The 25083-nt window shown below is 62.0% G+C and overlaps 2 protein-coding genes across 2 annotated transcripts; both read left to right on the forward strand.

Annotated features, from left to right (window-relative positions):
- The first annotated feature begins 4946 nt into the window (after positions 1-4946).
- Positions 4947-9436, forward strand: LOC120390567 (transmembrane protein 47-like). Its single transcript, XM_039513299.1, has 6 exons — positions 4947-5048; positions 5299-5492; positions 5964-6110; positions 6571-6705; positions 8336-8484; positions 9377-9436. The coding sequence occupies exons 1-6, from the start codon at positions 4969-4971 to the stop codon at positions 9434-9436; spliced, it is 765 nt and encodes a 254-aa protein (XP_039369233.1). The 5' UTR covers positions 4947-4968.
- Positions 9437-16758: 7322 nt separating this feature from the next.
- LOC120390704 (protein NKG7-like) lies at positions 16759-21880 on the forward strand. Its single transcript, XM_039513522.1, has 5 exons — positions 16759-16919; positions 18265-18481; positions 19221-19367; positions 20146-20280; positions 21600-21880. Exons 2-5 carry the CDS (start codon positions 18307-18309, stop codon positions 21650-21652), a joined length of 510 nt encoding a protein of 169 aa, XP_039369456.1. The 5' UTR covers positions 16759-16919; positions 18265-18306; the 3' UTR covers positions 21653-21880.
- Positions 21881-25083: the final 3203 nt, after the last annotated feature.

The following is a 25083-nucleotide window of genomic DNA, read 5'->3' on the forward strand; positions in this document are numbered from 1 at the left end:
TGCTGCCTGGTCTTTCCAAACTTGACAACTCAACGTTGGCTTGACACGGCTTGGAGATGTTCCTGTGCAGAAGGAAAATGCTGCTCTTGGTGTCACTGAAACACCGACACTGTTTCATGGCCTCGTCCGATCTAACGGGAGTTTTGCGAGGGAGTTTACGGGCGGGGGTGGGGGAGGGTGGCGCTAGATACACTTAATATTCCTTAAACGTAAAGCCCAAATCACCCCCAATAGAAAGAAAACAACAGAGGAAGGAGCTTTGGGAGTAAAAAGACGATGCAGGCAGAAGTCCAGCAACCGGGTGGGAACTACCCGGCTGATTGCACCCAGTGCAGCATGTCTGATGACCCGCACCATGAGCAGGTGGCGTATGGGTGCGTTCGGTGCAAGGAGCTCCTGGCCCTCAGAGACCACGTACGGAGTCTGGAGACCAGAGGGGCTGAGCTGGAGGAGCTGAGGGAGACAGAGGTACATAGATGAGACTTTCTGGGACACAGTAGAACGGTCCCACCCCCGGTCTCCCAGCCTCTGTGCTGCTGAGGGGGATGAAAGCCTCAGGGAAGGAGAACGTCCAACTGGAGAAGACGATGAGGTGGTTTCCTCTCGCCCTGAGGACACCTTGCCGGGGGAGGGAACTCCAGTTATTAGGAAGAGGAAGGTATTAGTAATAGGTGATTCGATTATTAGAAACATACATAGCTGGGTTTGTGATGAGTGGGAGAACCGCACGGTGACTTGCCTGCCTGGGGCGAAGGTTGCAGATCTCTCGAGACATCTGAATAGACGTATGTGTACTGCTGGGGAGGAGCCGGTGGTCGTGGTACATGTAGGTACCAGTGACATGGGGAAGGACAGGAGAGGGGTCCTGGAGGTCAAATTTAGGCTGCTAGGGAAGAGATTGAAGTCCAGGATCTCCACGGTGGCATTCTCTGAGATGCTCCCAGTTCCACACGCAGGGCCAGGTAGGCAGAACTGCAGCGTCTCAGTGTGTGGCTGAGATGATGGTGTGGGGAGGAGGGGGTTAGATTTATTAGGAACTGGGGAAACTTTTGGGAAAGGAGGAGCCTATCCAGGAAGGATGGGCTCCACCTAAGCCAAAATGGAACCAGATTGCTGGCGCCTAACGTTAAAAAGGTCGCAGAGCAGTTTTTAAAGTAAGCACTGGGGGAAGCCAACAGGTGCGGAGGAGCACGTGGTTCAGACAGAGACATCCCTTAGCGGAGGATCGATTCATGGAGATTCTCTGTGTCCTAGTGAGGAGGAGAGGATGGAAGATGATCAAATACAGGCAGGGTCTGATGAGAAACAGTCAAAGGAAAAAAGCCCCATTCAATTACGTCGTGTGATGGCAGACAGCTAAAAAGTGACATTTTTTAAAATGCTTCTATACCCACGCTGGGAGTCTAAATAACAGGCTGGGTGAACTCGAGAGCCTCGTGTTAAAGGAGGCTGTTGATACAAGAGGCATCACAGAAACCTGCTGGAATGAGGATCAGGAGCCCTGGCAGCCGTTTTGGCGCCTGAGGCGGTGGACGGTCCCACCCCCGAAATACCAACGACAACCGGATGTTCGGCCCCCATGGTCGCCGCCCCCCAAACGTCAGTGCCCTCGGCGACCGCCTAGGTCACCTAATGGGTTGCACCCGCCCTGATGAGGATAATCACTGGGATTCTGTGATACCAGGGTACAAAATGGATCCGAAGGACAGACCGGGTGGTGCTGGATGGGGAGCGGCACTATCGGCAAAAGAAAGCGTAGAAGCAAATGAAGTCAGAATCTTAAATGAACCAAACTGCACCACATAACCACTGTGGATAGTGTCAAAGTCAGACTCAGGACTCACAATTTGTCAGCCCGCTCTGTTTTATTAGCACAGCGCTCTGCTAACACACCCAGACAATGGGAGCACCATGCAGGACCCACCCTACCTTATTTTATACAGATAAGAAGGGCGCGAACTTAACAAGAGGACAAAGGAAGCAGAACTGAGAGGTTTACCTGAGGCCGGACGTACATCGTTAATTTCCTTACTAACTTTTACCAATCTCCGGCTAATGTTCCACCATTAGCTTAAGTGGAGTCATTTATGCCTTAATGTTTCTTTTCCTGACACCTGCAGTTCAACAGTTCTTATGTCTGCTTAAAGGTACATCCAGCGTTTCTTTAATCCAGTCCTTTTTCCAGTAGAATTCATTCTACTTTCACAATAGTAATCCCATGCTCTAATAATAATATAGTGGTAGGGATCTATTACCGACCACCTGGCCAGGATGGTGACAGCGATTGTGAAATGCTCAGGGGATTAGAGAGGCTGTTAACATTTAAAAAAACCCTCAATAATAATGGGGGATTTCAACTGTCCCCATATTGCCTGGGTACATGTCACCTCGGGACGGGATGCTGAGATAGTTTCTTGACACCTTAAATGAAGAGGTCGCGGAGCAGCTGGTCCTGGAACCCCCAAGGGGAGAGGCAATTCTTGATTTAGTCCTGAGTGGAGCACAGGATCCGGTCCAAGAGGCGAATATAGCTGGACCGTATGGTAATAGTGACCATAATATAATATAATGCAACATCCCTGTGGTAGGGGGAACTCCCCAGCAGCCCACCATGGTAGCGTTTAATCTCAGACAGGGGAACAACGCAAACCCGAGGACGTTAGTGAAACAGAAATGAAAAGGTTCAGCGGCAAACGTGAAATCCCTGCAAGCTGCGTGGGCGCTTTTTAAAGACGCCATGATAGAGGCTCGACTTAAAGGTATCTGATCAAATGAAAACACATAGTCAGAGAACCAGAAAAGTGCCCCCGTGGCTAAACACCAAAGAAAAGAAGCTTTGAGAGGCAAAAGGCCTCCTCTAAAAAGCGGAAGTTAAATCCTAGTGAGGAAAATAGGAAGGAGCATAAACTCTGGCAAGTGGAGTGTAAAAATATAATTTGAAAGGCCAAAAAAGAATGTGAAGAACAGCTGGCGAAAGACTGGAAAGTTACAGCAAAAATTACAGCCGAAGCAGGAAGCTGCTAAACAACCAGTGGGGCCACTGGACGACGGAGATGCTAAAGCAGCACTCAAGGACGATAAGGCCGTTGCGGAGAAACTCAATGAATTCTTTGCATCCGTCCTCACGGCTGAGGGTGGGAGGGAGATTCCCAAACCTGGGCCGTTCTTTCTGGGTGACAGATCTGAGGAACTGTCCCAGATTGAGGTGTCAGTAGAGGAGGTTTGGGAACAAATTGATAAACTAAACGGTAATAAGTCACCAGGAACAGATGGTATCACCCAAGTGCTCTCTGGGGACTCAAATGTGAGATTGCAGAACTACCAACTGGTCTGTAACCTAGCACTGAAATCAGCTTGTGATAGCGACTGTGACTCCAGTTTTTACAAACGGCTCCGGAGGTGACGCTGGCAGATCCAGGCCGGTGAGCCTGACCTCAGCACCGGGCTCACTGGTGAAACTTCCCTGAGATTTAATCTCAATCGACTCTGCTGCAGTTTGAACCCGTTGCCCCTTGTCCTGCCCTCTGGGGCGAGAGAGAACAACTTTTCTCCAGCTTCTCTCTGGCAGCCTTTCAAACGCGATCATGTCCCCCTCCCCCAGCTCTTTTCCACACTACCCCTGCCCGGTTCCCTCAGGCTGTGCCCCTAGGGCTTCCATTCCATCCCTCTGATCAGCTTCATCCCTCGCCCCTGAATCCTTTCCACTTTCTCTGCATCCTTTCTATACATTGGTGACCTGAACTGGACACAGTCCCCAGCTGAGCCCTACCCAGCGCCGAGTAGAGCGGTACTGTCACCTCCCGTGACTCGCATGCTCTGCCTCTGTTCATGCAACCTGAAAATGCATTTGCTTTTTTGCAACAGCATCGCATTGCTGACTCCTGTCGAGGTTGTGATCCGCCCCAACTCCCAGCTGCTTCTCAGCAGTGCTGCTGCCAAGCCAGTTCTTCCCCATCCTGCATTTGGTTTTTCTTCCCTAAGTGGAGCATCTTCCGTTTGTCCTTGATGAATTTCATTGTGTTGTCTACAGCCCAGTTCTCCAATTTCTCGAGGTCCCTCTGAATTTTAGCTCCATCCTCCAAAGCGTTGGCAACTCCCCCCAGCTTTCTGTCCTCTGCAGATCTGATCAGTCTGCTCCCTAGTGCTACACCCAGGTCATTGATAAAGACATTAAACAACACGGGACCCAGCACCGATCCCTGTGGAGCCCCACTTGGGACCTGCCGTCAATCGGCCAGTCCATTCTCCGTCACTCCTTGTTTGCCATTGAACCAATTCTGTATCCACCTAACGGTAGATCCGCCGAGCCCTCTGGCACGGTGACAAGCTACGAACCTCTGGCAGGTCCTGCACTGACACGGCCACCCCCAGGCAGGGCCACGCCCGGCCGAGTTCCAGGAATGGTCTCCCAGCCCCTCGTGAACCATCAGTAGGGAGGCTCCAGCCAGTTCCACCCCTGCCCCCGGCTCCTCGGCCTCGCACCCCAGAACTGTCCGGCCCTGCCCTGGTCACAAGCCCGGCCAATGTAGGCTCACTGGAGAGGACACTGCCCGGCCTTCCGAAACTCAGCTGAACACAGCGCCCCCTAGTGCTGCCCAGGGGCGTCGGCGCCAGCCCTGAGTGCCGGGGAGACCCCCACCTGCCCCCTGCAGCACAGCGCCCCCTAGTGCTGCCCGGGGGCGTCGGCGCCAGCCTTGACTGCCAGGGAGACCCCCACCTGCCCCCTGCAGCACAGCGCCGCCCTGGGGCATTGGGGCCCGCCCTGTCTCAGGGGAGACCCCCCACCTGCCCCCTGCAGCACAGCGACCCCTAGTGCCGCCCAGGGGCATTGGGGCAGCCCTGAGTGCCAGGGGAGAGCCCCCACCCCGCCCCCTGCAGCACGGCGCCCCCTAGCACCCGGGAAGGTTCCATGGCAGTTGGAGGCGGCTGCAGACAGGCCGGGGCGGACGGGGTCTCTGGGGCCATGGGATGGAGCCGCGATCGGTTCCCCGACCTGAGCCTGCAGCCACGATGGAAACAAGGGTCCCAATGCCGGGAACAGCCAGTGAGTGAGTGAGGCCGGGAGGGGAGAGATCTGGGCCCCAAAAACACCCTGAGAGCAGCCAGGCCCAGACAGAGAGAGAGGGAGGGAGGGGGTGTGTCTGGGGATAGATAGAGGGGGTGGATGGGGATGGCTAGACAGACGGGGTGTAGGGGGCTGGACGGACGGACAGATGTGGTGTTGGATGAGGGGTGGGGGATGGGGACGGTGCCAGAAGGGGTCTCCCCGCCCCCGCTCAGCCTCTCGTCTCCCCGCAGGGCTCCCCCGTCCCGTGGCCCGTGGCCCCTGCGCTGTCTGGGCGCTGGCACCACCTGCTGCAGCCTGGCGCTGCTCCTCTGCGCCGTCCTGAGCCCGCGCTGGCTCCTCATCGACTCCGAAGACGACGGGTACCACAGCGGGGTCTGGTGGCTCTGCTCCCGCCCCGTGTGCGCCGGCATCATCACCGAGACGTGTAAGGGACGGGCCTGCCCCCGCCTTCACCCCCCCCCCAGCTCTGCCGGTGCCCCCAGCTCTGCTGGTGCCCCCCTGCCCCGCCTTCACCCCAGCTCTGCCGGTGCCCCTCAGTCCCGACCCGCAGCCCCCTGCGCCCAGGCCGTGGGCTTCCCCAGCTCTGCCCCTCACTCCCGACCCGCAGCCCCCTACCCCCGCCTTCGCCCCCCCAGCTCTGCCGGTGCCCCTCACTCCCGACCCGCAGCCCCCTGCACCCAGGCCCTGGGCTCCCCCAAGCTCTGCTGGTGCCCCTCACTCCCGACCCGCAGCCCCCTGCGCCCAGGGCCTGGGCTCCCCCCAGCTCTGCTGGTGCCCCTCACTCCTGACCCGCAGCCCCCTGCACCCAGCCCCCCCCCCACTCTTCTCCCAGCGCGGCCCCCCCCAGCTGTGCTGATGGTTCCGTTGAGCCCGCCGGATTCCTGGTTCCCCGCAGCTTCCTTTAAGGCGATCCGGGCCCTGCTGCTGTTTGCGCTGCTGGCCTCGTGTGTGGCCGTGGCGTCGCTACTCGTCTCCGTCAGACCCTTCGCCCGATGGCGGGGCGCTCACTTCCTGCTCTCGGCCACGGCCAATTTCATCGCAGGTAAAATAATCACCTCCCTTCCCTCCCCCGTGCCCCACGGGGCACACGCGCCCCAGGCAGCCGCCAGCCCCGGCTACCTGGCACCAAGATGCAGCCACCTCTGGGGCGGGGCAGTTGAGGAACAGCCGCACATAACGATGCACAGGGACAGGTCGCCCCGTGCTGAGATGCAGCCACCTCTGGGGCGGGGCAGCTGAGGAACAGCCGCACATAACGGTGCACAGGGACAGCTCATCCGGTGCTGAGATGCAGCCACCTCTGGGGCGGGGCAGCTGGGGAACAGCCGCATAGGCTGTGCATTGCCCCCTGGTGGCTGGTTACGGGTGGAGCAAGGAGCCAATGGGAAACGCCCCCTAGTGGCCCCAGCTATGGGAGCAGTTTACCTGTAGATCCCATCACAGGTGCATGGCGGGGGGGGGGGGGGGGCTGGCTCCATTCTGGGGGTGTCTGGTCTCCCCAGGGCTGCTGGTGCTGATCAGCGTTGTGATCTTCACGGCCCATGTGATGCTGGACTCCGTCAACCCGCAGGCCAGGGCCTCCTTCCAATGGGCCTTTTTCCTCGCCTGGACCCTCTGCCCCCTCTTCGTCCTCAGCGGTGAGACCTCCACCCCCCCGCCCCGCTCCTCCTCTGCCCCCCAGGGCTCTGCCCCGGCCAGGCCGGAACCTGGAGCCGCCCGGGGAGCCCCGGACCCCCAAGAGCTGCCCCAGCCCGTGTCCCTGCCCCCCAGGGTGCGCCGCTGCCCACGGGACCCAGAGGCGGGGGCTCCGGTCTGGGCTTCTGCCCCCTCCCCGGGGCCTGCAGCAGGGCTGCCCAGAGGATTCCGGGGGCCCGGGGTCTTCGGCGGCGGGGGGCCCTTCCGTTCCGGGACCCGCCGCCGAAGTGCCCCAAAGACCCGCGGCGGGCCCCCTCCCCCCGCCGCCGAATTACCGCGGCGGACCCACCGCCGACGTGCAGCCCGGTTCGGCGGTAATTCAGCAGCGGGGCCCCACCACGGTCTCGGGGCACTTCGGCGGCGGGTCCCGGAACGGAAGGGCCCCCCGCCGCCGAATTACCGCCGAAGACCAGGCTGCACGTCGGCGGTGGGTCCCGCTTCGGCAGTAACTCGCCAGTGGGCGGTCCTTCCGCCCCGGAGTGGAAGGACCCCCTGCCGGCGAAGACCGGGAGCGTAAGAAGCTCCTGGGCCTGGCCCCGCAAGAGTTTTCCGGGCCCCCCAGAGCGAGTGAAGGACCCCGCTCCAGGGGCCCCGAAAAACTCTCGTGGGGGCTCCTGTGGGGCCCGGGGCCTGGGGAAAATTGCCCCTCTTGCCCCCCCTCTGGGCGGCCCTGGCCTGCAGACGCGCTCTGCGGGGAGCCCCGGGACGGTGCCAGGGAGTGCCCCCAGGTGCAGCCCCTGCGGCTACTGGCCCAGCCTACGCGGGCGCCACCCTCTGCCCGGGCTCACTCAGAGCCTGTGCCTGGGTCCCTCCGCTGCCAGGCTGCGCCCCTGGGTCCCTCCGCTGCCAGGCTGCGCCCCTGGGTCCCTCCGCTGCCAGGCTGCGCCCCTGGGTCTCACCGCTGCCAGGCTGCGCCCCTGGGTCCCTCCGCTGCCAGGCTGCACCCCTGGGTCCCTCCGCTGTCAGGCTGCGCCCCTGGGTCCCTCCGCTGCCAGGCTGTGCCCCTGGGTCTCACCGCTGCCAGGCTGTGCCCCTGGGTCCCTCCGTTGCCAGGCTGCACCCGCCGGGTCCCTCCGCTGCCAGGCTGTGCCCCTGGGTCTCACCGCTGCCAGGCTGCGCCCCTGGGTCCCTCCACTGCCAGGCTGCGCCCACCGGGTCCTTCTGCTGCCAGGCTGCGCCCGCCGGGTCCTTCTGCTACCAGGCTGCGCCCGCCGGGTCCCTCTGCTGCCAGGCTGCACCCCTGGGTCCCTCTGCTGCCAGGCTGCACCCCTGGGTCCCTCCGCTGCCAGGCTGCGCCCCTGGGTCCCTCCTGCGCCCGCTGCCACCTGGGCTTTGTGCCTGAGGCAGCAACCACATGCGGCGCCGCTCCTGCCGCCCCTGGGCCGCGGCTGCCAGTTTGGGGGGCAATGGCCCCCCCAGCCTCCCTGGCCCCCAAGTGTGGGGGGGGAATTGTTCTCTGTGCCCAGGGCCCCTATAAATCTTCATCCACCTCTGCCCCCCCCATCCCTCCGCCCCGGGGGACAGACCGGGGGGGGGGCCTCTGCCATCTAACCCCCCCTCCTCTGCCCCCAGGGATCCTGGCTCTGTTCGTCCACAGCAGCTGCCCGGGGCCGAGCCCCCGCGTGGGACCCTGGGGCCAGCCCAGCCAGGACCTCGAGGAGACGCCGGCCCCGGGGGGGCTGGAGGGGGGGCCGGGGGCAGAACCCCTCCCACTGGGGCAGGTGACGCCGGCCCAGGGGCTGGAGGGGGCCGGGGCAGAGCCCTCCCGCTGGGGCAGGAGACGCCGGCCCAGGGGGGGCTGGAGGGGGCCAGGGACAGAGCCCCTCCCACTAGGGCAGGCGACACCGGCCCAGGGGTTGGAGGGGGCCGGGGCAGAACCCCTCCCGCTGGGGCAGGCAACACCGGCCCAGGGGGTTGGAGGGGGCCAGGGACAGAGCCCTCCCACTGGGGCAGGCGACACTGACCCAGGGGTTGGAGGGGGCCGGGGCAGAACCTCTCCGCTGGGGCAGGTGACGCCGGCCCAGGGAGTCTGGAGGGGGTTGCAGGGGGCCGGGGACAGAGCCCCTCCCGCTGGGGCAGGTGACGCCGGCCCAGGGGTTGGAGGGGGCCGGGGGCAGAACCCCTCCCACTGGGGCAGGCGACGCCAGCCCAGGGGGGACTGGAGGGGGTTGCAGGGGCCGGGGGCAGAACCCCGCCCGCTGGGGCTGGTGACGCCGGCCCAGGGGGGGCTGGGGGAGGGTTTGGAGGGGGGGCCGGGGACAGAGCCCCTCCCACTGGGGCAGGCGACGCCGGCCCAGGGGGGGCTGGAGGGGGGGCCGGGGACAGAGCCCCTCCCGCTGGGGCAGGTGACGCCGGCCCAGGGGTTGGAGAGGGGGCTGGGGACAGAGCCCTCCCGCTCAAGCAGGCGACGCCCGGCCCAGGGGCTGGGGAGGGTTTGGAGGGGGCTGGGGCAGAGCCCCTCCCGCTGGGGCAGGTGACGCCGGCCCAGGGGGGGCTGGAGGGGGGGCCGGGGACAGAGCCCCTCCCACTAGGGCAGGGGGAGGCAGAGGACCCCGAGGGTGAGGTCAAAGGGGGTGTTTTGCCCTAGGCCCCTTTGGTGCCAATTCGCCCCAGGACGCAGCGCGGGCCCTGGGCCGGGCGCTATGGCGGGTGTGCGATGGGGCGATTGTGTGATTGCACTGGGGGGGGAGATTGTGCGGTTGTGTTGCCGGGTGTGATTGTGTCTGTGTGTCTGGGGTTTGCTGCCTGGCGTTGCCCCGGACACGCGGGTCGCGGCTCTGAGCGCAGAGGCTGTTTCTCCGGATTCACAATTATTCCGATGAATTAATTCTCAATCCCTCCAATGAAGGCTCCATTGGTGACACATCCGGCCTGTCGGCTCCTGAGCTTTGTGTGTGTGTGTGGGGGGGGGGGGGGGGACTGACCCCAAACTGGGTGTCCCGGGCGGGACCCGCGCCCCACAGGTATTTGGGTGCCCGACTCCCCTGGGCTGCGGGAGTGTTGGGGTCACTGGGCAGGGGGCGAGAAGGAGGCAGGAAAGGCCCCAGCGCGGCTCTCCACAGCCAGGGTCCGCCCACCCCCGGGACACGGCACCGACCGGCCCGGCCCAGCTCCGGAGAGACACCCTAGAAATGGCAAAGGCCGAGCCTGGGTGCGAGGCAGCTTCCGTACAGGAAGAGCCGGAAAAGCCAGCACGGGTCAGCGTGGGAACGAGCCGGCAAAGGGGACCAGGTGGGGGCTGGGGAGTGATCCGAGAAGTGGGTCTGACCCGTCCCGGGGGACGAAACCCACCGGTCGCCCGATGCCATGAGTGGTGCTGGGTCTGTAACCCCGCGTGGCCCTTGGTGTCCCCGGAGATCTCCAGGGGCCACGCGCATCTGCCTGACCCTCGCCGCTCTCGCCGGCTTCGTGGCTGCTGTGGCCAGTGGTTTCCCCAGGAATTGAAATTGGGGGGGTGTTCGAATTTACAGGGGCGGTGTCAGGACCAATGAGATATATAAAAGAGATATGAATAAAGTAAATGTTTTGTTGGGATTATGCAAATTTAACTTAAGAATAATGCAAGTTACACCAAAACACATAACAGGTCTAGATTTCTAAAAAAACATACATTTTAAAAAAAAGTATTTAATTTAAATTGACTTTTGAAAAGTAAGCCATCATGGGGTAAGAGGAAAGTCCTCTCATGGATCAGTAGCTGGTTAAAAGATGGGAAACAAAGGGTAGGAATAAATTATCAGTCTTCAGAATGGAGAGAGATAAATAGCGGTATCCCTGAAGGGTCTGTACTGGGACCAGCGCTGTTCAACATATTCATAAATGATCTGGAAAAATGGGTAAACAGTGAGGTGGCAAAATTTGCAGATGCTACAAAACTACTCAAGATAGTTAAGTCCCAGGCAGACTGCGAAGAGCTACAAAGGGATCTCACAAAACTGGGTGACTGGGCAACAAAATGGCAAATTAAATTCAATGTTGATAAATGCAAAGTAATGCACATTGGAAAGCAATCTCAACTATACATACAAAATGATGGCATCTGAATTAGCTGTTAACACTCAAGGAAGAGATCTTGGAGTCATTGTGGATAGATCTCTGAAAACATCCACTCCATGTGCAGCAACAGTCACAAAAGCAAACAATGTTGGGAATCATTAAGAAAGGGATAGATAATAAGACAGAAAATATCATATTGCCTCTATATAAATCCATGGTACGTGCACACCTTGAATAGTGTGTGTAGATCTGGTCACCCATCCTAAAAATATATATATTGGAATTGGAAAAGGTACAGAGATGGGCAACTAAAATGATGAGGGATATGAAACAGGAGTCGAGATTAAAGTGACTAGGAATTTTCAGCTTAAAAAAGAGATGACTAATGGGGATATGTTAGAGGTCTATAAAATCTTGACTGGTGCGAAGAAAGTGAATAAGGAAATTTTATTTAATCCTTCACATAACACAAGAACTAGCAGTCACCCAATGAAATTAATAGGCAGCAGATTTTAAAAAAACCAAAGGAAGTATTTCTTCACACAATATAAAGTCAACCCAGGGAACTCTTTGCCAGGGGATGCTGTGAAGACCAAAACTATAACAGGATTTTAAAAAGAACTAGATAAATTCCTGGAGAACAGGTCCATCTGTGGCTATTAGCCAGGATGAGAGGGATCCAACGCCATGCTCTGAGTGTCCCTAGCCTGTTTGCCAGGAGCTGGGAATGGGCAACAGGGGATGGTCACTTGATGATTCCCTGTTCTGGTCATTCCCTCGGAAGCACCTGGCCTTGACCATTGTTGTAAGACAGGGCACTGGGCTAGATGGACCATGGGTCTGACCCAGTATGACCATTCTTATGTAAAAATTAATTATAATAAAAATGTTTAGTACAGAAACTCCCCAACATAATGACCTCCCAAGATAGCAACAATGTGAGATACCAACCTTGGCAAATACTGCATTTTAAAAATCTTGGCCTACTGGGAAACATATTTATATAAGTTTCCATTCCCAGTCACAAATCCAGCATTCTGGAGCAAAGTGACTAAAATATAGTCCAACAAACGTTTATTTAATGTGCCCCTCACTTTTCCCTCCACCGCACTCCACTCACCGGTGTTGTCCTTGGTCAGTGGAGACTCAGAGTTCAGAGGTGCTTTCACGTGAGTACCCCTTCCAGGTGGGGGACAAAAAGGCACAGTTCGCTCTGGCCACGGCTGTTCGTTGTGCCACCGTTCACTCCACCGCTCTGTTGCCAATGGCCCTGCACGGTCACCTTCTGCTGTCACCTACCACTGTGACCTCTGCGAGTTGGTCTCTTGAGGTTCCACCAGCACTTGGACCTGATTGTCAGTGAGTTCAGCTGCAGTGGTCACTTAACAGAACAAAAGACTCTCTATGGAGCCTAATCAGCTCTGTCTTTAAACAGTGGAGAGGGGCAGGTCCCCACCCTCTCTCTTGATGCCTTCAGATAATCACAGGCTAAGCACAGTTCTACTGCCCTTTACTCATACAATAAGAACAACATTTCATCCCCTCTTCCCCCCACATTCAAGTGGTTTGTAACCCAACCCCAGCCAAAATCTATCACTTGGACAACACAGCTCTGTGTGCTGGATCCCTAGGTAGATTAGGTGTGAATGTCGAGACCTGTGGATCCCCCCGTTGGACTCTATCCCCTAAGCCCTGAACCCACCAAACCGACCTCCACCATGTGAGGGTCGTCCTAGCCCCATTATTCAGCCCGTTTATTCATGCCCATGACTATCTGTAACCCGGTTGTATGAGTGATGTACCCTCACTGTTTACTGGCTGTACCGTGAACTCACCCACCGTATACCCCGCATTGGGGACAGGACAGACTGTATATGGTATATGCCGCCTAACACCAAAACGTTAACATCCCCCCACAACCTGTATGCTACCCCCAATGACACAATTACTGACGCTTCAAACACTTGGTATCGTTTATTTTTTAAATATTCTCTAATAAACTTTTAATCTGGCCCTGAAGCCTTAGCCCCAGCGCATCACCAGCTGTCAGGGAGAGCTCATTTCGACTTTGCTTACAAATCATCATTTGAAATGATTAGGTTGGCCAACATCACCGAAATGAATGCACTGACATTGTCATAAACAGCTGTATAAGGAAGCTAGTCTATGTTCATACTTTTAAATCTATTATATTTTTCAGATACACGTATTTTATCATACACTGTATAAGCTTTTAAAGTGTGTATTAATGTTTCAGTTTAAATTCAGATTTCCAAACAGTCACTGAATTGGGATGTAACTAGCTCACAAAACTGGGGGGGGTGTTGGGGAAATTCGGGGGGGGGGGTGTAGGGAAATCACTGGCTGTGGCCGTTCTCAGGCGCTGCTCCCGGCTCGCCCGCGTTGGGAAGGTGCCCGGCCTGCTGAGCTCCGCAGCAGCCAGCTTCACCGCAGGGAGCCAGGGCCGCCCGGGGGGGGGGGCAAAGGGGGCAATTTGCCCCGGGCTCCGCAGGGGCCCCCAAGAGAACAGCGGAGGCTCCCGACCCCACCCCCATCCTGGAGCCTCAGCGCATCGAGCGCCGTGTCTCCGGGGGGCCCCTGAGCCCCGCCCCCTCCGAGCCGCGTGGGGAGGGGGTGGGGCTGGGAGCTCCGGACTGAGCTCAGCTCCCGCCGCTCGGCGTGGAGCTCCCAGCCCCGCCCCCTCCCCATGCGGCTCTGAGCGGGACGGGGCTCAGGGGTCCCGCCGGAGACGCTGCAGCTGTTCAGCGCGGCGCTGAGGCTCCGGGTGAGGGGGGCGCCGGGGGTAAGAAGCTGGGGCCGGGGGGGTTGATAAGGGGCAGGGAGTCCTGGGGAGAGTCAGGGCACAGGGAGGGGCAGAGGTTGGGGGCAGTCAGGGGCAGGGAATGGGGTCATTGGATTGTGGGCATTGGGGGCTGTCAGGACTCAGCGGGGTGGATAGGGGTTGGGGCAGACAGGGAGCAGGGTGGGGTCCCAGGGCGGCGGTAGTGGTGGGGGTCTCTGGGGACGGTGAGGGACCAGGAGCAGGATGGGTCAGGGATTCTGAGGGGGGCAGTCGGGGGGCAGGAAGTGGGTGGGGGCCGGATAGGGGGCAGGGCCAGGCTGTCTGGGAGGCACAGCCTTCCCCACCCTACAGCTCATTCAGCAGTTTGAGGCTTGCAGAAGAGCCGAGCTGTTAGCTTCTCCATTAGGGCCACCGTCCCTGTCACTTCTCAAATGCCAAATTATAGTCTACAGGTAATTTCAGTGCCACAGGGAGATTCACAGGGCCGTAGCAACAAAGAACGTGGCCCCCTCTGAACATATGACCGGGGCCCCTTACAATGCAGAAACTGGATTTTTTTTGCCACTTTTAGAGGCCCCCTTCCTTGCGGGGCCCCCTCCGGTCGGAGGGTACGGAGGGTGCTCGCTACGTCTCTGGAGATTCAGGTCAGGGGAGGGAGCTTCATTTCAAATTAGCCACTGGGGGGAGGGATCACATGAGAAGAGCAATATCCTACACCACCTACCTCCTTCCCAACCCTACCAAGGGAGACCCCCTCCCCTGCATTCCCTGAGGCTCCAGAGGGGTTAATTCAGGGGTTCTCAAACTTTTGTCCTGGTGACCCTTTCACAGAGCAAACCTCTGAGTGCGACCCCCCCCCTTATAAATTGAAAACACTTTTTTATATATTTAACACTATTATAAATGCTGGAGGCAAAGCAGGGTTTGAGGCGGAGGCTGACAGCTCATGACCCCCAGTAATAACCTCGTGACCCCCTGAGGGGTCCTGACCCCCAGTTTGAGACCCCCTGGGGTAATTTAATTTTAGCACCCTGTGTCCATTCACATGCATGTGCTATTTTGAGCATTTCAGTTTTGACAACATAGGATCATCCCAGATTCTGGAACAAGCTCAAATGCTCGGTTTGTGGAGTATGTACATAAGCTTTACTAAAGACAAACCCACAGTAACCGTCTCCAGTTTGTGAGGGACCCCATGGAGCCAGTCTTTAGGAAACAGATAAATCCATGGAGGTTAAGTCCATTAACAGCTATTAGCCAGGATGGGTAAGGAATGGTGTCCCTAGCCTCTGTTTGTCAGAGGATGGAGATGGATGGCAGGAGAGAGATCACTTGATCATTATCTGTTAGGTTCACTCCCTCTGGGGCACCTGGCATTGGCCATTGTCAGTAGACAGGACACTGGGCAGGATGGACCTTTGGTCTGACCCAGTCTGGCTGTTCTTATGTTCTAGCCTAAATGAACCCAAAGTTATGGAGACAGATATGAGTCAAGGAAGCCAGCAGAGGATCAGAAACCTGGAAAAATCTCTGCCTGGATGAGCTCAGGCGTTTGGTCACGAGCCGAGGTGCTTCAAAAGTTTTGGATTTTTTTTTAAGCAGAATTTTTTTATTGTTTCTTTAAACAATCAAACACAGCCAGCAGCAGATATTTGGCCACACACTTCTGAAACCTCAAACCATGTTCAGGGTTTGGCAGACTAATTTCAGCTTTTCAATTAAAAAAACAACACATTTTGAGGGAAAGCAGACAGTGTCCGTGATTTTTTTCTGCTTTTTAAAACCCCCTAGTTTTTGATCCAGAAAAATTTTTGATGGAAAATATTTGTCCAACCCTTTTAATGAGCTTTAGTGCCTTCTAGCACTAGCTGATGCTGAGAACCGGTGATACCTTGTAAAGAAGTTTTCTCAAAACTGGGTTTGTGCCGAAATGCGGAAGGTTTATTTTTCCCAGGGGCACCCGTGGGGAGCAAGTGGGGCAATTTGCCGTGGGCCCCGCAAGGCCCTCAGGAGAATATAGTATTGCAATTTTTTTTATAGAAGGGGCCCCCAAAATGTCTTTGCCCCAGGCCCCCTGAACTCTCTGGGCGGCCCTGCAGGTAGCGCCGTGTTTCCTCCCTGCCTGGCGCTGGCACACAGACAAGTCTGGGGTGGGGCGCGGGGGCTGGTTATACAGGGACCCCTCACTCAGTGCTGAGATGCAGCAACCTCTGGGGTGGGACACGGGGCTGGTTATACAGGGACCCCTCACTCGGCACTGAGATGCAGCCCCCTCTGGGGTGGGATGCGGGTTATGCAGACACCCCTCACCCAGCACCGAGATGCGACCACCTCTGGGGTGGGGTGCGGGGGGTGGTTATGCAGACACCCCTCGCCCAGCGCTGAGATGCGACCACCTCTGGGGTGGGGTGCAGGAGCTGGTTATACCCCTCGCTGGTGCTGAGATGTGGCAGGCTCCCAGAGCCAGGGAGAGAACCCAGGAGTCTTGGCTCCCACCCCCCTGCTCTAACCCACCAGCCCCCACAGCCAGGAGAGAACCCAGGAGTCCTGGCTCCCACCCTTGAAGCAGCAGCATCCCACTGAAGTCAAAGTGGGCCGAGTGGGGGTGGGGTGGGGATTTCTTGTCTCCTTGTCACTGGCGAGTTGCTGAGCTGTGTCTGCGAAGCCCCCCCCCCATAACCACAGAGACAGGAAGCCGGGGGGGGGGCGGGGGAGGAAGAGGGGGGAGGTGGCCGGGTGCAGAGAGAGACACGACTCAGCCGGGGAGAGAGAAAGGGCTGGGTGTGGGGATGGGGAGATACAGGGGGTGTCAGGGAAAGGATAGATAACGGGGTACACAGGGATGGATGCATGGAGGTACACAGGGACTGGGGTACACAGGGGTGGTTGGAGGGATGGATGGGGGTACACAGGGATGGGGGTACATGGGGTGGTTGGAGGGATGGATTGGGGTACACAGGGATGGGGGTACACGGGGTGGTTGGAGGGATGGATGGGGGAACACAGGGATAGGGGACACGCGGTGGTTGGTGGGCTGGATGGGGGTACACAGGGATGGGGGTACATGGGGTGGTTGGAGGGATGGATGGGGGTACACAGGGATGGGGGTACATGGGGTGGTTGGAGGGATGGATGGGGGTACACAGGGATGGGGGTACATGGGGTGGTTGGAGGGATGGATGGGGGTACACAGGGATCGGGGTACACAGGGCTGGACACACACTGTCTCCTTGGACACTCACTCGCCCCACCCAGCCCCACAAGCTCCTTTCTGCTAAATATCAGCCCCGCCCCCCGTGACCCCACCCACCGGACGTGGGTGCAACCGGCCAGACTGTGCAGGGGGCACCCAGGAAGGTAAGGACACGCCGTGCTCTGCTCCCCAACCCCTGCCATGCACCCCACTCTGGGCCCCTCCACCCTACAGCCCCCCACAATCGCTAGACCCCACCCCCCTCCCCGAGCCAGGGAGAGAACCCAGGAGTCCTGGCTCCAAGCCCCCCCTCCTCTAACCACTAGACTCAACTCCCCTCTCAGAGCCGGGGACGCCACCCAGGAATCCTGAGCCCTGTGGGTGGTGTCGCGGGTCCCCAGTACCAGAGAGGGGCTGGGGGGCAGAGTCCATGGGGTGGCCGTCCAGGGGCAATGGAAAGAAATGAAACCAAAGTGGGGAGGGGGGATGAGGGGCCAGATGCTGGGCTGGGGGGGCCCATGGGGCTGAGCTGGGGGGACAGGGAGGGGCAGGACACCAGGCCAGGGGGGCCCATGGCGCTGAGCAGGGAGGGGGCAGGATGCCAGGCCAGGGGGGTCCATGGGGCTGATCCCGGGGACGAGCTGGCTGAGGGGGCCCATGGGGCTGAGCTGAGGGGACAGGGAGGGGCAGGACACCAGGCCAGGGGTCCATGGGGCTGATCCCGGGGACGAGCTGGCTGAGGGGGGCCCATGGGGCTGAGCTGAGGGGACAGGGAGGGGGCAGGACACCAGGCCAGGGGGGTCCATGGCGCTGATCCCGGGGGGGTGGGGGAGGAGCTGGCTGAGGGGGGCCATGGGGCTGATCCGGGGGGGGTGGGGGATGAGCTGGCTGAGGGGGGCCCATGGGGCTGATCCCGGGGGGGGGCGAGCTGGCTGAGGGGGGCTGGGTTTACGCGGGTCCCAGGCTGACGAGAAGGTGTAAGAGCGGCTCAAGGAAGTGGCTGGGGTGTGAAATGCAGATGCGAAGAACAGCAGCTACGCTAACCACTAGATAACACTCCTCCCTGCCCCCACCGGGGCTAGCGAGAGACCCAGGTGTCCTGGCTCCCAGCCCCCACCCTCTAGCTACTAGGCCTCACTCCCCTCCCAGAGCTGGGGAGAGAACCAAGGCGTCCTGGCTCCCAGCCCCCCCCCCATCTAACCACTAGCCCCTACTCCCCTCCCAGAGCCAGGGAGAGAACCCCGGCGTCCTGGCTCCCACCCCCCTGCTCTAACCACTAGCCCCTACTCCCCTCCCAGAGCTGGGGAGAGAACCCAGGCGTCCTGGCTCCCAGCCCCCCCTGCTCTAACCACTAGCCCCCACTCCTCTTTCCAGAGATGGGGGAGAACGTGAGTCACTGCAGCAGTTTGACTCAGCGGGGCCCAGCTGGGGCGACGGGGACGCGGGGTGGGGGGAGGGGGTGTCCCCCGATTCCAGGGCTCATGCGCCCAGCTCGGGTTCCTCTTGCAGCTCCGGGAGCCAGGACTCTGCCCGGTGGCGGCTCGGCGGGAGATGTTGGCCTGTAGGGTGGGGAGCTGCCTGCTGGCCGTGCTCAGCCTGGTGCTGCTCTGCATGGCTCTCTTCACCGACTACTGGCTCGTGGCCCTCGGCCCCAGTTTCACGGGCCACAGCGGCCTCTGGCAGGAGTGCGTGGCCGGCGTGTGCGTGAGCCCAGCCCCCGTCACCGGTGAGGAGACGCCCGGGGCTCGGATGCGGCCACCTCTGGGGTGGGGCGGGGGGGCTGGTTATCCAGGGGCCCCTCACCCAGCGCTGGGATGTGGGATGCAGCCACCTCTGGGGTGGGGCGGGGGGCTGCTTATCCAGAAGCCCCTCACCCAGCGCTGGGATGTGGGATGCAGCCACCTCTGGGGTGGGGCGGGGGGCTGGTTATCCAAAGGCCCCTCACCCAGTGCTGGGATGCGGGATGCAGCCACCTCTGGGGTGGGGTGGGGGGCTGGTTATCCAGAGGCCCCTCACCCAGCGCTGGGATGCGGCCACCTCTGGGGAGGGGCGTGGGGGGTGTTTATACGGGGATCCCACGCCCGGCGCTGAGACATGGCCATCACTGGGGGTTGGGGGGGGCTGGTTAACCAGGGCCCCCTCACCCGGCTCTGGGATGCGGCCACCTCTGGGGTGTTGCACCTGGCGCTGCGATGTGGCCCCTCTGGAATGGGGTGAGGGCTGGTTACACAGGGGCCCCTCACCCTGCCCTGAGATGCAGCCACCTCTGGGGGGGGACATGGGGGGTATTTATACAGGGCCCCCTTGCCCAATCCTGGGGTGTACACGGACAGCTCTGCCGGTGCCCCTCACTCCCGACCCGCAGCCCTCTGGTCTCCCAGCCCTGGCCTCCCCTGGTGCAGGTGGGGGGTTGGGACTTGGGCTGGGGGGGGGGTTCCTCATTAACCCTTCTTGTCCCCCCCCAGAGTATATACAAGCCACACGGGCCTTCCTGATCCTGGGCGCGCTGGCCACCGCCGCGTCCCTCCTGTGCCTCCTGCTCTCCCTGACCTCCTGCGTCCACATCCCCGTGAGCACCAACCTCCTGGCCTCCATCGCCGCCTTCACCGCCGGTAGGGACTGGGTTCGGGCCTGGCCCGGCGGGGAGGGGGCTGGCTGGCCCGGGGGGGCGGGGAATGGGGCTCGGGGCCTGTCCCCTCTCGGGGGCGCCGGCTCCCATCCGGCCCCAGGGTGGGGGACTGACAGGCTCAGGGGGTCTGATCTGGCCCCATGGGGGGAGGGGGCTGGCCCAGGGGGTCTGATCTGGCCCCATGGGGGAGGGGGCTGGCCCAGGGGCTCCGATCTGGCCCCATGGGGGAGGGGGCAGGCCCAGGGGGTCTGATCTGGCCCCACGGGGGGAGGGGGCCGGCCCAGGGGGTCCGATCTGGCCCCATGGGGGGAGGGGGCTGGCCCAGGGGGTCCGATCGGGCCCCATGGGGAGGGGGCCGCCCAGGGCTCCGATCTGGCCCCATGGGGGGAGGGGGCTGGCCGAGGGGGTCCGATCTGGCCCCATGGGGGGCGGGGGCTGGCCCAGGGGATCTGATCTGGCCCCAGGGGGGGCGGGGGCTGGCCCAGGTGGTCCGATCTGGCCCCACGGGGGGAGGGGGCTGGCCCAGGGGCTCCAATCTGGCCCCACGGGGGGAGGGGGCTGGCCCAGGGGGTCCGATCTGGCCCCATGGGGGGAGGGGGCTGGCCCAGGGGGTCCGATCTGGCCCCACGGGGGGAGGGGGCTGGCCCAGGGGGTCCGATATGGCCCCATGGGGGGAGGGGGCTGGCCCAGGGGGTCCGATCTGGCCCCACGGCGGGGGGAGACCGTCCGGCTCGGGCGCTCTAACCCCCCCGCCCCCTCAGGCAGCTGCACCCTGGTGGCCATGGGCGTTTACACCGGCGAGTCCTGGCACAAGAACCAGGACGGGCAGATCCAACTGACCTTCGAATGGTCCTTCTACCTGGGCTGGGCCGCGCTGCCCCTGCTGGCCCTGAGCGGTGAGAGCCGGGCCGGGCTACCGGGGGGGCAGGAGCCAGTGGGTGGGGGCTGGGGGCTGGGGCAGGGAGCCATGGGGGCAGGGTGCTGGGGAGAGGACAGGGGATGGGGTGCTGGGGGCAGGAGAGGGGTGCTGTGGGAGCAGGGTGCTAGGGGCGTGGTGGGAGGGGCGCTATGGGAATCTGGGGCAGGGTGCTGGGGGAAACGGGTGGAGCCATGGGGGAGCAGGTGGCGGCTGGGGTTGTGGGGGGCGAGGTGCCGTGTTGGGGAGGAGGCTGGGGGCTGCAGGAGGGGATGCTGCACAGGGTGAGGGGAGGCTGTGGGCAGGCAGATGGGGGCGCTGTGGGGGCTGGGGGCTGGGGGCAGGGCTGCTGGAGGGCTGTGGGGAGATGGGGGCACTGTGGGGACCGGGGCTGTGGGACAGGGGTGCTGCAGGGGCTGTGGGGCAGGGGTGCTGGAGGGGGCTGTGGGACAGGGCTGCTGCAGGGGCTGTGGGGAGATGGGGGCACTGTGGGGGCCAAGGGCTGTGGGGCAGGGGTGCTGCAGGGGCTGTGGGGAGATGAGGGCACTGTTGGGGCCGGGGCTGTGGGGCAGGGGTGCTGGAGGGGCTGGGGGAGATGGGGGCACTGTGGGGGCTGTGGGGCAGGGGTGCTGCAGGGGCTGTGGGAGATGGGGGCACTGTGGGGCTGTGGGGCAGGGGTGCTGCAGGGGCTGTGGGGCAGGGGTGCTGCAGGGGCTGTGGGGAGATGGGGGCACTGTGGGGGCTGTGGGGCAGGGGTGGTGGAGGGGCTGTGGGAGATGAGGGCACTCTGGGGCCGGGGCTGTGGGGCAGGGGGTGCTGCAGGGGGCTGTGGGGAGATGGGGGCACTGTGGGGGGCTGTGGGGCAGGGGCGCTGCAGGGGGCTGTGGGGCAGGGGTGCTGCAGGGGCTGTGGGGAGATGAGGGCACTGTGGGGGCCGGGGGCTGTGGGGCAGGGGTGCTGGAGGGCTGGGGAGATGGGGGCACTGTGGGGGCTGTGGGGCAGGGGTGCTGCAGGGGCTGTGGGAGATGGGGGCACTGTGGGGGCTGTGGGGCAGGGGTGCTGCAGGGGCTGTGGGAGATGAGGGCACTCTGGGGCCGGGGCTGTGGGGCAGGGGCGCTGCAGGGGGCTGTGGGAGATGGGGGCACTGTGGGGCTGTGGGGCAGGGGGCGCTGCAGGGGGCTGTGGGGCAGGGGGTGCTGCAGGGGGCTGTGGGGAGATGGGGGCACTGTGGGGGGCTGTGGGGCAGGGGCGCTGCAGGGGGCTGTGGGGGCGTCTCCAATCTCTCCCATCTCCCCCCAGGTACCTTTGCCCTTGTGGCCCACCAGCGCCAGGAGGGGTACGAGAGCCTGTGACCGGAGCCCCAGAGAGATGGGGGGCGGGACGGACCCGCTGTCCCCTGCTGGAGCAGAGCCGGCGCCCCCGAGAGGGGAAAGGCCTCGGGCCCCATTCCCTGCCCCAGCCGGCCCCGCCCCCTGCCGTGGGGCTGGAGGGCAGGCGGCGCCCCAGAGGCTCACGTCGGTGGTTTTAGGGTCTGTTCCTCGCTGGGCCTTTTCCTGCTTTGAAATAAATCGTCTCTTTGCATCCGAGCCCCGTCGCCCCCCGTTCCTGGACCCACGCGGGGACCGGGCTGGGTGGGCCCCGGGGCCGATCGGGGGGGGCAGCCTGGACCATGGGGGTTCCAGAATCTTGGGGTTACCATGGGAGTCCAATGTGATTAGAGCCGGGGGAGGGGGGCCTGGCTCTTTGGCTCTAACCACTAGGCCTGACCCCAAGGGATACCTGGCCAGTTCCCAGCAGCGGGGAGTCCCAGGGGTTAACCCCACCAATGCCCAGCGGCAGGGAGTCCCCGGGGTTAACCCCGCCAATGCCCAGCGGCAGGGAGTCCCGGGGGTTAACCCCACCAATGCCCAGCGGCAGGGAGTACCCGGGGTTAACCCCACCAATGCCCAGCGGCAGGGAGACCTGGGGGTTAACCCCGCCAATGCCCAGCGGCGGGCAGTCCTGGGGGTTAACCCCGCCAATGCCCAGCGGCAGGGAGTCCTGGGGGTTAACCCCACCAATGCCCAGCGGCGGGCAGTCCTGGGGGTTAACCCCGCCAATGCCCAGCGGCAGGGAGTCCTGGGGGTTAACCCCGCCAATGCCCAGCGGCGGGCAGTCCTGGGGGTTAACCCCGCCAATGCCCAGCGGCAGGGAGTCCTGGGGGTTAACCCCACCAATGCCCAGCGGCAGGGAGTCCTGGGGGTTAACCCCACCAATGCCCAGTGGCAGGGAGTCCTGGGGGTTAACCCCGCCAATGCCCAGCGGTAGGGAGTCCTGGGGGTTAACCCCACCAATGCCCAGAGGCGGGCAGTCCTGGGGGTTAAGCCCGCCAATGCCCAGCGGCAGGGAGTCCTGGGGGTTAACCCCACCAATGCGCAGCGGCAGGTGGTCCCGGGGGTTAACCCCGCCAATGCCCAGTGGCAGGGGGTCCCGGGGGTTAACCCCGCCAATGCCCAGTGGCAGGGAGTCCCGGGGGTTAACCCCACAGTTTTTTCAGCGTTGCTGTGCCTGGTCTCCCCTGTCTATGATGGGCTCCAAGCTGGGGGAAGCCGGGCTCTGTCTCTCCTGCGTGGCGACTGTCCTGCTGGCGGTATCTGCTGCCACCGAGTCCTGGCTCCGGCTCTGGGTCCTGGGCATCGTCATTCACCGGGGGCTGTGGAGGCAGTGTGAGCTGGGGGCCTGCACCCCCCTCCAGGGCCAGCGAGGTAGGGACGTCGGGTTAACCCTGCTCTGATCCAGTGGCGGGGAGTCCCACTGGTTAACCCTGCTCTGATCCAGTGGCGGGGAGTCCCACTGGTTAACTCTGCTCTGATCCAGTGGCGGGGGGTTCCACGGGTTAACCCTGCTCTGATCCAGTGGCGGGGAGTCCCACTGGTTAACCCTGCTCTGATCCAGTGGCGGGGAGTCCCACTGGTTAACCCTGCTCTGATCCAGTGGCGGGGGGTTCCACGGGTTAACCCTGCTCTGATCCAGTGGCAGGGGATCCCACTGGCTAACCCTGCTCTGATCCAGTGGCGGGGAGTCCCACTGGTTAACCCTGCTCTGATCCAGTGGCGGGGAGTCCCACGGGTTAACCCTGCTCTGATCCAGTGACAGAGGGGGAGGGGGTCCACGGGTTAACCCTGCTCTGATCCAGTGACGGGGGGGGCGGGGTCCATGGGTTAACCCTGCTCTGATCCAGTGGCGGGAGGGCGGGGTCCACAGGTTAACCCTGCTCTGATCCAGTGGCGGGAGGGCGGGGTCCATGGGTTAACCCTGCTCTGATCCAGTGGCGGGGGGGGGGGCGGGGTCCACGGGTTAACCCTGCTCTGATCCAGTGGCGGGGAGTCCCACGAGTTAACTCTGCTCTGATCCAGTGACGGGGAGTCCCACGAGTTAACTCTGCTCTGATCCAGTGGCAGGGAGTCCCACGAGTTAACTCTGCTCTGATCCAGTGGCGGGGAATCCCACCAGTTAACTCTGCTCTGATCCAGTGGCAGGGAGTCCCACGAGTTAACTCTGCTCTGATCCGGCGGCGGGGAGTCCCACGGGTTAACCCAGCTCTGATCCAGTGGCGGGGAGTCCCACGGGTTAACCCTGCTCTGATCCGGTGGTGGGGAGTCCCACGGGTTAACCCTGCTCTGATCCGGTGGTGGGGAGTCCCACGAGTTAACTCTGCTCTGATCCGGTGGCGGGGAGTCGCACGGGTTAACCCTGCTCTGATCCAGTGGCGGGGGGGCGGGGAGTCCCACGGGTTAACCCTGCTCTGATCCGGTGGCGGGGAGTCCCACGGGTTAACCCTGCTCTGATCCGGTGGCGGGGAGTCCCACGGGTTAACCCAGCTCCTATGTAGTGGCAGGCAGTGATCCGCCTTAACCCTGCCAGCTTAAGGCCTCATGCTCCATCATCAGGGAGTAGCTGGATGGGGAAACTGACTGAAAGAAGCGGTGGGGGGGGCTCAGCTCTACCCCCCAGGAGGAAGGCCTGGGTTCGGGGGGAGGGGCAGCTCCCCCTTTTCCTCCCCACGTTGCTGCTGTCAATGCACCGCGCATTGAGCGTTGGCGCCATCCACCGGCCACATGGGGACCCGGCAGGGCACGGAGACACGTCCTGGGGGTTGGGGTGAGCCCAGACCAGGTACTGGGGATCCCAGGGCAGGAGTTGGGGGGACCCCAGGGTGTGCAGAGGCGTGGGGGTGGCAGGGTGAGGTCTCACTGACACCCCCATTTCTGCTCCCCCCAGGGTATGTGGGAGCATCGAGGGGCTGCCTGGTTCTGGCCATCCTGGCCGGGTACCTCTCCCTGCTGTGTGGGGCCCTGGCACTCGCCCCCCGCCCGGCCCCCAGGAGGCTTGACTGGGCCCGGGGGGCTGCGGCCCTCTGCTTCCTCACAGGTACGGGGAACCCCCCCAACCCCTCTCCTACCCTCTGACCCCCATAATGCCTCCCCCCTTCCCAGCCCTCCTGACCCCCAACCCAACATCTGACCCACAACTCCACCCCTGCCCCATCCCCTGCCCCCCACCCTCCCTCCATCTGCCCCCCAAATCCCTCCAGTACCCCCCACCTTGACTTCCCACCCCCCAGCCCCACATCTTGTGTCTCGCAGGCACCTTGGCCGTGGTGGCTCTGGGCTGTTTCATGGGCGGATCGGCCGGGGAAGCCGGTGGCAGCTGGGCCTGGTCGCTGGTGGTGGCCTGGGCGGCGGTGCCCGCGGCCGGGTTGGCAGGTGAGCACCCAGAGGGCACAGGGAGGGGGGGACACATG

This window comes from Mauremys reevesii, linkage group 24 (genome assembly GCF_016161935.1).
Source record: "Mauremys reevesii isolate NIE-2019 linkage group 24, ASM1616193v1, whole genome shotgun sequence".
Lineage (NCBI taxonomy): Eukaryota > Metazoa > Chordata > Testudines > Geoemydidae > Mauremys > Mauremys reevesii.